This window comes from Octopus sinensis, unplaced genomic scaffold, assembly GCF_006345805.1.
Source record: "Octopus sinensis unplaced genomic scaffold, ASM634580v1 Contig18746, whole genome shotgun sequence".
In the NCBI taxonomy this organism is placed as follows: domain Eukaryota; kingdom Metazoa; phylum Mollusca; class Cephalopoda; order Octopoda; family Octopodidae; genus Octopus; species Octopus sinensis.
This window is the reverse complement of record NW_021835993.1, coordinates 163,180-176,812: the sequence shown is the minus strand read 5'-3', so window position 1 is coordinate 176,812 and position 13,633 is coordinate 163,180. Positions and strand designations below refer to the sequence as shown.

General features: G+C 39.6%; 1 protein-coding gene across 1 annotated transcript; it reads right to left on the bottom strand.

Moving 5' to 3' along the window:
- Positions 1-8,539: 8,539 nt before the first annotated feature.
- Positions 8,540-12,894, bottom strand: LOC115231635 (protocadherin-7-like). The gene is made up of 4 exons (XM_036500131.1): positions 12,325-12,894; positions 10,529-12,283; positions 9,536-9,907; positions 8,540-8,773 (listed from the first exon to the last, which is right to left on the bottom strand). Exons 1-4 carry the CDS (start codon positions 12,883-12,885, stop codon positions 8,540-8,542), a joined length of 2,922 nt encoding a protein of 973 aa, XP_036356024.1. The 5' UTR covers positions 12,886-12,894.
- Between the last annotated feature and the right edge of the window lie 739 nt (positions 12,895-13,633).

Sequence of the window (13,633 nt, the reverse complement as noted above, 5' to 3'; positions counted from 1 at the left end):
TTCCAGATGCTTCAGGGACATTTCCACACATTTCAGTGGAAATTAAACTATTACTAATTGGACTTTAATTTTACTAATGGCGTCACCCCCGGGCTATCAAAAAGTGGTTGATATATCAGTCCAGTTGATAACCCTCGCTATCACTCTTGGTCACAACCACACGGGAAAACCGTCCCTCTGTCTTAGGTTAGGTTGGTTCACCTGTTTATTTGACTTGGTAATGAATCACACAACATTTTAGCTCAAATTTTATAAGTAGGGCAACCACAAAGTTGTCCAGAAAAGCAAAAATTGACCTCCATTAAGTCAACAAAATTGATTCAAAAAGAGGAAAGTTGACCAAAATGTTTCCTCGGCGGCCTTCACCTGGTCTGGCTCACTGGCGGGTTCCTCCTTGACTTTCGGTGGTAGTTCAACAACTCCGAACAGTCGACGCACAGTCCTGGGACATTACCCAGGATGTCACTCAGTTTGATCATAAAAAGAAGTTTTACAGATAAATTTTAAGCAATAATTTTTTCTAGAAACAACAATTATATACAATCATATAATATTTGACTTTTTCAGTTTTAAAATTTAGGTCTTTGGCCAAAATTGTATGAAAAACTTAAAACAAGGGCTCCACCGAACTCCCAGTAGCCTGACACTGGAGTAGTTTAAACTTTTCCAAAGGCTAAAAAATTCCATCTCCGTTGACAATTTTTAGAATTTCATTCGAGTTCAATCTCTTCTCGTTATATTCATTTATTTTACATGTATCTTCTTTTAAATCGAGTCAATTTCACTAAGAACATCAACGAGTGGGGAATATTTATTCCATATCTCCTTTAAATCATTAAAAAGTCCTTTATTTTAATTGATTTCATTGCTCTCCGAATCAATATGGTTTCCGTTTTAGGGGATAAGGTTTAGTTGATTTGAGTATCCGTTATTTTCCCAGTAAGAATATATTCACAAATAAGAACATCTTTTCGTTAATTAACAAGCTGATTATCTCATCGACACGTCGTTCTACCAAAATTTTGACATTATTTCGACATTTGAATTCTGAGTATTGAAAAAATTGATTAACCCAGTATTCCTTAGTTCATACAAGGAAATATTTGCTGATACAAATGCTTCAGTAGGATTTAGGGTAATCTACAATTTTAGTCAATGTATAAATCTTGACGTATAAACAATAGATTTTAATTATTTTTCATTATTTATTACAAAAAGTACCATTTTTTCGACTTAGAAAACATAACAACAATTAAATAAGTCGGTGCGGCTCAAAATTTGATATTTATATTTTTTAAAAATATTAAGACGGAAAATTAAAAAATGACACAAAAATTGACAAAGTTGACCTAAAAAACTTTGAAATTGTATTTCTAATATTTTTATGAAAAAATAATTACTTATTTTTGAGTTGACTTTATCGACTTTTGAGGTATTCGTCGGCCTCTCCGACACTATTATTAATAAACACACCGTAAAACAACGTTAGTAAAGTTACCTCACATGTGCCACCCTTTCCCGAATATGTTTTGTCAATCCCCGTGTGTGTAAAGACTCGAATAAATAAGGATTATAAGTAAAAATGTAATAATATATTGTTGTAGTTCCCTTGATAGAGAAATGAGGATTTTGGCCCACTGCTGTCATCCCTACGTCGTGAGGATCCTCAATACAGATGTTAGTGAGGGAATAATCACAGAGTATTATGAGAACGGTATTTCTTGATGATTGACAGTTAGATCTCTACAAATATTTCCAATCCGATGAAGTGAAGAACGCATGTCCTGCCAGTCTCGAGCGAAGAGCCTCCTTGGTCATCGGAGACTTGCTGTCGGCTCTCATCCGCATTGTTTATTTATTTATTTAATTTTAGCATAAAATGTATTTTCATGGGGACCTCAATCCTCGAAATATTTGTCTCGCCTTGGATGGGTCACCAAGGATTATAGATTTTGGATCGGCCGGTGCCATCCACAGCGGCATCTCCAAAGTGCCGATGAATACGACCTTTCATTACATGGCTCCAGAACGGAGGAAGAGGAGTGGGACATACACCCCTAAGGTATTCCCCACCAACATTTCAGTTGGATATTTATTCTTTGGGGATTATATTCTCCCAATATTTGTTCAGAGGATGGAACCCTCTTACTCAGGTTTGTAATCATAGTTGGATTTGCAGTACTCCGTGGAAAAACTCATTATTCAAGTGAACGAAATAGAGATCTGTGCTCCCAATGTTTTTTCGGATGAGGCCAAAGATTTGTTAAAAATGTAATTCCGTCTCTATATTTGGTAGGATGTGTGACAACGATCCACTTAAAAGGTGGAGTGCCGTCCAGTTAATCGAGCATCCTTTTATTTCAAAGTATTATTTATTTCATTAACATTTCAGGTATAGAAAGTCTGTTTAGTCATGTTTATTGATTGGCCGTGAGTCATTAAGTTGTTCTGATTGGCCTGTTTCATTTTGCCCGGTCAAATTAAAAGAAATTGAAATTTATTTATTTTACTCATATCTAATTTATTTTAATTGTTTAAAGCAATTAGATTAGATTATCTTAACTAGTTTATTTGTGTGAAATTAATTAAATTTATTCGCTAATTTTGAAAATCAGGATTCGGCAGTGGCCGCACTTCGGAAAGCAAGCGAGTTACCTCTCTAGATTGCTATCAATGCCCTCTGGTACAGTCAGCTGGTTTCCCGAGAGTCATTGGTTTTCTTTCCAATGTGCTTCACGATCGACGAAAAATCATCTTTTCCTGAGGCCCAATCACGCCGCTCGTCTCCACGGCGATTGTACGAAGTGGCAGGCGTCTGGAAGCGATGTTTCGGTCCGACTTTCATTATCTAATCAATGACCGTGCTTGGACATGCGTGTTTGCGGTCGACCATTTTACGTTGAAATAATGCAATTTTTTAATAATGCCGCAAGCCGATTCTTGTTATTTATCATGGAAGACACGTTCGATGAAATTGGACAGCTGCAGTTTCCAGAAGAATTTCAATTAGAACGGGAACTTATAGCAAATATGGTATCTCTTCCCCTTCCACCTGACGGAGGGTGGGGATGGGTGATTGTGTCCGCAGCATTCATTTTCAATACGATTGTGGACGGAATTCTCGGTGGAATTGGAGTATTAATTCCAAAATTAAAACCACCTTCGATGTGTCTCTTTCAACAGTATCCTTGATTATTTCGATTATGTACTCCCTCACATACGCCTCAGGTTCGATCCAACCCCCTATACCAGGACCTTTGATTGGATTTCTTCTCGACCGTTTCGGAGTGCGGCCGATCTGCTTACTATCTGCAGTTCTTGCGTCCGCTGCCTTTATTTCTTCATATTTTGTATCAAATATTGTCATCCTGTTTTTCACTCTAGGAATATTTCCGGGTGAGGCCATGTTTATGAATGTTAGGGATTGCTTTCTGCACACTATCACTCAGTGCCCAGGTCATGGTGGGCTTCTACTTTGATCGACGGAGACCAATAGCTTTGGGACTTTCGAGCATGGGGTCTAGTTTTGGTTCGAGTGTCTTCCCTGTCCTCCTATCGAGTGCTCTTCACAAATATAACTGGACTGGCACTCTTCTCATAGTGGCAGCACTGGTAACACTCTCTATTCCTGCCTCTCTCGCAATGAAACCACTCTCTCTACCCGAACAAGCAAAACAGCTCGAAATTCTCTCCCCTCACCAGTCAATAAAATTGGTCTCCTCTTCAATTGAAAGTCTGGAAACAGAAAATTCATTTCAACATCAAACGTGAATTTTAGTTAAATAGAGTAGGACATACCACTGGTCACTCGGAGACATTCCCAGTCACCCATTCCTCGCTAAACCTACCAAATCGATTGCCGACAAGATCATAAGCGGACTGACGACTTGTCAGAAAAAGATGGAAAGGCCGGAATATTCTCATGGAAACATTTCTTGTCTTACTGCCATCTCTACCACATGTGAGGGAAGTACGTACAGCAAAATAAGAGCAATACGGCGAGACAGCAACAACTTCCCAGAACTGTTAAGTCGACTCATTCGCCTGATGGAGAACAAAGTGGCGGACAAGTCATTAATCAGTGCAAGTGAAGGCGATTTGTTTAGAACAAAATTTGTCCAAAAGAATGTTTCTGAGTGCGTGACAGAAAAGGCCAAAAAACTATTGGTGAAGTGGATTAAACGAATTGTGTTGAGTCCTTTTAACAAATTGGAACTTTTTCACGTTGCAAGTCGACAAAGTTTACAGGAAATGGGAGTTATTCACAACGAACATGATATACGCAGTCTTATCAATATTCCCTCTTTGGATGATGTCATCCATAACCGTCCTAGGACTGATATGTTTTTTGACAGGTCCATTTGGAATTCAAATTTTATTGTGCGATTCTACGTGGCCTCTTTTATCATGTTCTTTGTCGTTTTGATACCTTATTTATTTATGATTCAGCTTACAAACGATGCCTGCAAACACGGGGATATCCTCATATCGGTTATGGGTAATTATCTCATTATTACCTTTAGGCATCGGTGGAATGGTTTCCAGACTTGTCAGTGGCTTCATAGTCGGGAAATTAGTAGACGTGTTTTCATATAACCGGGCGGCATTCTACTTGATATTTGTTAGTCTACTCCTCATGCCCATTCTGAGAGGGTCTTTGCCTGCAATGGTCCTCGTCTGTTTGGCGTATGGACTTTGCTATGGTTTGACTTTCAAATGGTCATTGCTAGGTGCAATTTTCTACAACCCTTCCCTGATATTCTGCAATGTGCTTGGAATAAGGAAACTCACACCCGCCTTGACAATTCACATGTTTATTAAGGGGATTGGCTACATTTTGGGGATTATTGGATTTGGTGGATGCTTTGTCTTATTTTAGGCAAATCTGTCGAGTCTATCGGAGTGACCACTACTTTTTATATTGGATCGGGGATTCTCTTCCTCTCGGCTCTCACACTGAGTGGGTGTTTTTTAAATCAGAAACCCTCCGAGATTGAGTAGATATATCTATTAAATAAAATTTCCATTTTCAGGATTTTTATTGGTAAGAAGGGATATGATTAAACATTCAAGTTGTATTGTCGATTGCGTCATTGGTTTTGGTGCTTTCTTTTTGTCAGAGAGCGCACCGAGAAATTTGTTTTCTGGAGCTTCTGGATGTTCTTTATTTTTCTGTTTAATGTTTGGTGTTGTTTGAAATTTTAAACGGAAGCAGGAATCATATATCTCTTGACCAATGTACCCGCCAAAACTGAGAGGGAATAACATGCTTAATGAACAAAGACATTTTTAGAGCCTAAGATGATGAGAGAAAGCTCGCAAAATTTTAGTTAAAATATTAAAACAAATATTAAAGCCTAAAAACAATGTAAATGGTCTGCGTAAGAGGTTTCTTCGATACTTTTAACGATGCTGGTAATTTTTCTGAGAAGTCTTATGACTGCGGAACCGGTCTTATGACCCTCATTAAGAAGGATATCAACTACCAGGAAAGTTCTGCATTCATTAACGCTAAACTTAACCGAAACGGATGCCTGGAGGCTTCTGCAATTACCATACCTACTCTAGTTGGAAATTAACTTATTTGCAATATGTACATTCCACCAATTGGATTATGCCCGAAAAGCTTTACTCAGATTTCCTCCCGGTTGACAAGCTTGAAAACTTTCTTATTTGCGGGAACCTGAATGCAAAGCACCCGCAGTGGCTTAAGTCACAAACACTTGACTCGAGAGGAAAGTCCCTGCTTGAGCAACTTGATAACCTCGTCATTCTCAACAATCTGTCTTTGAACACAAGAACCCTACACAAGAGAAAGGACAAACTTACTTTTCCCGACCTGACTCTTTGCTTTGCTAACCTGGTGTCATTGACTAATCGAAGGTAATCTACGACTTAGAGAGGGACCATAGTCAATAGTCAAGTCCAAGTCAAATCCACTTTCAGAAAAGCAGTCCCCATACGACTACAACCATGCCAATTGGGTTAACTTTACCCGCTACATGGGCTCCTGGAACGTCTGTCGATTGCTGTGATCCGAGGGAACGCTTCGCCATTCGCTAGCCTGGCCGGGTGTCTCGCGAGGCCATTAATTAGTTTAGCTATCTTTTTTAACGGTTGAATTCCGAGAATAATTATGTCTACTTACTAAACAAATAATTTGGGGCAATAGGAAATCACCTTGCAAGATCCCCGTACCAGGTTTTTCATGAAGCATGAGGTGAGCGGAATGGGGAGGTAGTCATCCCATCCGGGCGTTTGCCGTCCCCTCTGTCCAATCCGGCGGGATATCCCCGTTCAGTATCTTGCCGATTAGAGCGGCTATAGCGGATATCAGAGAGTTGCCTGCCTCGCCAGTTGAGGGAGAGGTGAAGTTCTTGATGTGCCCCGGGCGGAGGCCATCAAGTCCGCCGCAGGTGCTTTCGCCAAAAGATTGAATTGAGAAGTTGATTTCATCTTCTGATGGGTTGAGCGTGCAAGACACAGATTCGGGTGTTTTGATCTCAGGTGGGCAAATTATAAACTGCTTGTTGTAAGATTCAGAATGAAAAGATACTTTGGAATAGATGGAGTTCAAAAGAAAAAAATCAGTACAAACCGTTTTATGGTGGAACAATTATGTTTATGTGAGAAGACTCGCGAAAATTATTGTATGGCAATTAAGAAAGAAATTATGAACGTAAATATGGAAAATCCCCCTGCAGTGGTTTGGGATTCAGTGGCTGAAGGAATAAAGAAAATATGTGCTTGGGAAAAAAACCGTCCGGATTCAAAGGAGTATTCGATAAGGAAATTGAACTTTTATCCGATAAACAGAAGAAAATAAGACTCAAAATGGAATCTACCACAGATCCTGATACTTATAACGTGCTACGAAGAGAAAGGAGTTGTGCTGTCAGGAAGATCAAAAAAGGAAGAAGGAAATTTATGTCAGAAAAATACATGAAAGTGTCAGTGAAATTGAGAGGATGAGATACGGAACGAAAATGTTTCGTGCTGCTCGCCTTTTGCAGAGAGGAGTGCAACCTAAGAAAGGAGTGTACACGACAGTCAAGGAAGAAATGTATTGGATAATAAAGAAAAAACTGGGATTATTGACGAATATTTTTCAGGCCTTTTAAACAAGAATGATACCTCGACCCTTGAACCGTTTGACAAATCACCAAGAAGTCTGAACTTAGCAATATCCCCAAAGGAAACTGACTTGGCAATTAAAAAATTAAACAACCGAGTTATCAAATCCTATCGAAACAACAATTGGAACACCTCAGGGGAACCCTATCTCCGGTTCTATTAATAGTATAACCGAAGACAGCACTGAGAGATCTCAGAACAAAGTAAGAAGGATCGATGCCGATGGAAATTGTATATGCAGACGACATAGACTTTGTGCCAGAAAATGATCAGGGACTTGCATCTGTTTTGAAGAAAATTCCAACGAATTTGAGAGATGGTGTTTGCACGTTAATCAAGAAAAGACTGAACATGTAAGAATCGCAAAGGAATCGAAATATATTGATGAAAATTGGAGGAAAAAAAAGAAATTAGGATCATTACTTGGTGATAGTGAGGACATGATGTACCGGAGAGTTTTAACCTCTGCAATGTACATTACATAAAATGGACACGTTTCACAGAAAACAACTACGCAATCTACTGGGCCTAGGATGGCCAAAAAAGATTCCTAACAGAAAATTATACGCTTGACACGATCGGTGCCAATAAACATCGATATCCGATTAAGCATGATTGGTCGATGATGAAGACTAAATTATTGCAAAATCCGAAAAAATTGAAAGATTTGAAGATAAAATTATTTGCAATATGGAAATGCAAGAAGAGTGCTGGCAGAATAACTCACATTCAACGTAAGATAATTAAAAAAAATTTAGCAAGTGATTTGACGGAATTATCAAAGGCACAAAAAAGTAGAGTCAATGTCGACCCGTGCTACGCGGAAAGTACCACTCAATACACAGCGGGCTGTCATTGATCATTATTTCAAGCTATAGATTTTACAATTTTAAATGCTAGATTTGATCATTTTAAGTAATTGTGCATTTAATTTCCACCTCTTATCCACGTGAGATTTGATTTAAGCCGTGTTCGACTGTTTTCAAAGTGGGTCATGGAGAATTAGTATATTAAAAGAAAGGAATAAAATATATCAATCAACAGTACTCAGCACACACATTCGAGCATATGCATTAATATTAGTCAGTGCTTGCTTCCTCTCCAGAAACTTAACAGCCTGCTCAACCCAAGGAGCCATGACAAACCCAGCCTCCCCTATCATATTTCCTGATATCCTGACTGCACTCGCAATATCTCCCCTCCTCATGCACTCTCTAGCACATGCCAGATGCCCATACATGTCCCCTTCCCTTACATTTTCCACATCCGTAATATACTCCACCACAATGAACGACTCCACCACCCCCAATCATATACTCAAAAAACCCAAATCTCGTATTTAGTGAAGCAACTCTCCAACTAGCTCTACTCTTGGCCCAGAAACTACAAGTTTACTCCACACGAACTACCTTTCCTCCACCTCTTTATAAGTGTGCAGTTCTGGCCCAATCGACCTCAGAACAGTGTCGGCAAAAGGGACGTCCGACGTTGCATTAACCATTTCCTCGAGTGCCTGCAATATCAAACCCAAGTGGACCAATTCATACACCTCTCTATCAGAGTGCAACCCCCTAATAGCCCTGCTGCATATCCCCGTCAATTTGAGCCAGTCAATTGTCTCACCTCTCATTCGAGCCCTCTCTGGTATAACAAAACTGCCTCATCACCTGCCATGAGAGATGCCTCCCGTCTCAATAGGCTTTCTCTCCCATTCAATTCATTTTTACACAACTCATCCCGTTCAGACGCCCGATCCTGTAAATACACCTCCCCTGATTTCCTCAGAGTGATTTCTTCTCTTTGTAGAGTTATGGGCAGTTGTGCATTGGCTGAACTTTCTATCTCCTCTTTCATTTCTCTCAAATCCTTTCTGAACGTGAAATCTGCTTGTTCGGTCAATTCCTTCCTTCTTTGACTGAAACACTCCACCTCCCGTTCATTCACTCTTCTTAGTGACTTGTCTCGCTCGTTTTTTAGATTTCTGGCGTCTTTTGCTAATTTGCTGGCCAGTCTGGACTCCACAGTGCAGCCATCGGTGGATTGTTGGATTTGCAGACTCAACATTAATTGGAGGGCCTCTTCCACAAGAGAAGAGTCTGGATGACTCCCATTTATGACAGAACACAAATATTCCCTCGACTTTTGCGATAACTTGTTTTCCAACTCAATCCCATCTGACCTTATTTTCACAAACTAAAATAAAATTGAAAGGGGAGACCGACTGCTGAATGGTGGCCAGTTTGTCTTGGAGTCCCGAAATATCAACTCCCCCACATTTCTCCCCATTGGTCGAGTAATTGGCACAGCAAATCCTACAACAAAATATGTGACTGGACCTGGCAGCTTTGAGTTTCCCCGCTGCCTCAGTCATGGCAGATCGACGATTCCTCAAAACTCTCACCAAATCCTTGATATTTGGATCTTCCATGAGAATGTTTTTGTAGGCTTCGTTGTGGTCATCGAGGCAGGCCACTGAATCCTCGGCCTCGGATATACTCAGACTCACTGAATTGAGCTCCTCACGTGATATTTCCTGAGTTTTTTCGTGGATAAGTCCACTTTTGTCGATTGATTTGTTACTGGAGAGTTTTGCAAGCGGGGTGTTGTTCAAATAGTCAGAATTAGTATAATTTTGAATAACATCGTTGTAGGCCCACACAATTCCGAGTGTTCCACAAATGATTCCCACGGATAAGTTTCTTTTGGTTAACAATCCTGAGAAAACCGTAGCTCTGTTGCTTTTTTGGCTAAAACAACCATGTCGTAAATTGGTCTGAAATGTTTAAATTAAAAAACACAATTTTATTATTCGATAATAAGGAAGACACAAAACACAACTTCATTATTTAGTCATTTATTTTATTAAGTATTATTTTTTAAATAATTGTTTTTAGACTTTAGTGAAATATTAATAAATTCAATTACAAAAAATATTACAAAAGTTGGAGTCCGGTTTTTTGTATCACGAAAAGGTAAATCTGAGTAGTTACGCAAAATAACAGCAAGTCTCAATATAAGGATAGGGTTTTATTTATGTATCCAGTTATTTGTGATAGCAAACACTGAATATAAACAAACACGTATCAACTCATTGCATTAAAGCCCTATCGCCATCGATTTTATTAATTTCAAAATAAAATGATTTTCAAATTAAACGATCACAGATTTTAAAATTTCTCCCTTTTTCCTGGTCCACGACTCCAGTTGAAGATCTGCCAAACATGAAATACACATTATTAATGCACTATAACTAATTGGGACATAAATCAGGTGTTGCATGAAACTAAAATGAGCAAATACCTATTTCCGATTTTTTGGGCAAATTTAGTTTGGTTTTTTGGTTTCTTCCGACATCCCCGTTGTCAATCAAAATCTAAAATATTTGCAGTCTGACAACTGGAAATTGCGGAGTTTGAGTGGCAAGGAAACTCGTCATTTCACTGGGTTTTTTGTTAATCGCATTTTTCCGTAAAAACACAAGGACGAGAATCACCATTCCGAAAACAATAATCGTGAGGATCCCCGCCATCAGGTTGAGTGAATTTGTGGAGAGAAATGGCGTCTCGCACATAACTTGGACAGTTGCATTGGTTATAGAGAATAGCGGAGGAATTCCACTGTCGGTCACTTTAATGGAGAATTCGACAGCACCCACAAAGTCCAGACTTTTTGCCAGCCTGACTGAACCTGTTTTGTTTACTGAAAAATATTCAGGTTCGTCAATTTCATAAGTAAGTGGGCCCAGAATAGGGTCACGTATTGTAATTCGAAATATTTGGGTGCCGACCGAGGCACGACAGTTCAGGGGAAAATGATTTTGCTGGGAATTGGGAAACAGTATTTCGGGAGGATTCTCTTCGAACACATTTACTACGATCTTGGCAGTGTCTATCAAATTGGGTTTGTCGACGTCCGTCGCGGTTATTGTTGCTTCATGTGAGAAGGCCTTGCGGAGAGGCCTGTTCAAATAAATAGTTCCTGTGTTTTTGTCCACTTGGAAGTAAGCAGAATCAATCGAATATTCGGTCTGGGAATTCAAATCAGGATCCAATGCAAATATTGAGCCAATTTTCTCTCCGATTGGTGTATTTTTCAAGACGCGGAAATAGTACTCGCGCCTTTCGAACTCGGGTGGCGAATCATTTTGATCAACCACCCACACTTGTAGAATGACGGAGGCAGACAACTGCGGCACTCCTCCGTCGACTGCTACCACCTCTAGACTGTAGGAAGACTGTGACTCCCGATCGAGACTTGTTCCGAGATAGACATCCCCGCTGTCTGGGTCAATCGAAAAACCGAATTGAGTCCCATTCTTCAGAAAATATTTGATTTCTCCATTTACTCCTGCATCAATGTCTGTCGCCTTTACATTGAGAATTGCATTTTGAATAATTGCATTTTCGATTACGTAGCAAGTATAAGAGGCTTGTTCAAATACTGGCGGATTGTCGTTCGAGTCCAATATTTCAATCACAAGCTTTTCAGAAGAGAATAAAGTAGGTACACCTTTGTCTTGACAAATTATTAACATTTCGATTTTATCCGACTCTTCTCTGTCTAAAGTGCCACGTTTTATAAGCAAGAGTCCTCCAGATCTTGAAGTTGCTAGTTTAAATCGATTGTCGTTGACGGTGCATTCGAATTTCCCATTTGAGTCAGAGTCGGCATCCGAAACAAACAAATTCCCGATAACAGTCCCATCTGGACTATTTTCTGCGACAGAAAGAGTGCTGCTCCCAAGAAGGGTAATCTGGGGCTTGTTGTCGTTGAAATCGACCACGAACACAGAAATGTATGCTGTGGCCTGCATCCCACTTTTCGTAGGATTGTAGGCCACCACTGGAAATTCAAAGTAGTTTATCTTCTCGTAGTCGAGTCTTGCCGATAAAATCACCTTCCCAGAGTTTTGATCGACTTGGAAAAATTTTGCAACTTTCGGGTTGGCACGAGAGTCGACTTTGTAGTGAATGAGTGCGTTTATTCCTTCATCGGGGTCCGTGGCCTCGACTCGGCCTACGACATACCCCACAGGCGCGTTTTCCGAAACATAAAACGTGAAAATCTGGCGGACAAAAGTGGGGACATTGTCATTCTCGTCCAAAATATTAACCGTCACGTTCAACACTCCCACTTGCCCTCCACTGTCCTGGGCGACAATTTCGAAAAAGTAAGACTGATGAGATTCACGGTCAAGTTTCTGCAACAACTCCAAATATAATGAGTTTCCCTCTTTTTCAGAGAAAATGGAATTTCTGATTTGTTCAGAATTCTGTACTCCGTGATTCCATATTCTTTGGAGTCACGATCCTCAGCGGACTTGATTGGGATCAATTCCCCAATATTAGACGACTCTAGGACATCAACAGTAAGGGAGGGAGGGTCGAAAGTCGGGTTGTTGTCGTTTATATCCGTTATCTTCACCTTTAAATCGGCAATGTTGGTCCTGCCATTCGAAAAACCGATGAGAACTCTAAGAAAAACAAAACATTCGTCAGCAGATCCTGAACAAACTCCTTCCCGGTCGATTCTTTCCAGTGTAATCAAATTTCCAGTTTTGTCGATTTCAAAAAGATCTCCTGCCGCAGAGTTCTCGAATATTCCATATGTTAATTGGCTAGATTCTGAATTTTCGAGTCGAAGATCCTCAAAGACATTGCCTATGACGGTGCCGACTGGCAACTCCTCCCGGACGGAGTAGACTAGGACTGCCGTAGAGAAACAAGGACAGAGGAGAAAGATATACCACATGAGAGGAAGAAAAAACAATATTCAAATCACGCGAACGCGCAGAGTGCTTATTCGAAAGCGAGAAACGCAATTAACGCCAATGGCAATGTATTGACAGCACGACAATGCGAGTTTTCTTTGAAATGTTTCCAATTAATCATGAATTGATGCCTTCCGCTTCTCTCCTCAAATGAGGGTTGCTTTTGCCAAATCGAAACCATAAACCAATATTCAGTAACTCCCATGCGGTTTGCGGAAGCAGACTGATTGACGGCTCGATTCCTTGATATTATAAAATTCGGGCATTGTTTTGGGTATTGCTAGACAACCATAATTGGGCGATAAATTCACAATGTCACGAAACCAATGTGCCAGAAAATGGTCTCTTTATCACCTGACCTACAGCAAATCTCAAATTGTAATTACAAAGATCGACACATAATTAAAATGTATAATTAATGGAATTTGCATTAATTTTATTAGCTGATCCATTTTTATGAGTCATTATATATTATTCCAACAAATAAATTAACGTCAATTCAAATTAATTCTAAAGAAATTTAGCCTAAACAACTCGAATAATTAGAACAATCATAAATAACCTTAATCTGAACAATATAATACAAGTGTAAACAAATGCTTTGATTTGTCTCATCAAAAGACTAATTAATTGACCTGTTTATGACCAAGTGTGGGCCACTACTAATTGAAGGAGAACGTTTCCTTTCTTCAAAAGGGGACTCTCCTCAACTGAACTAATTTTATTACT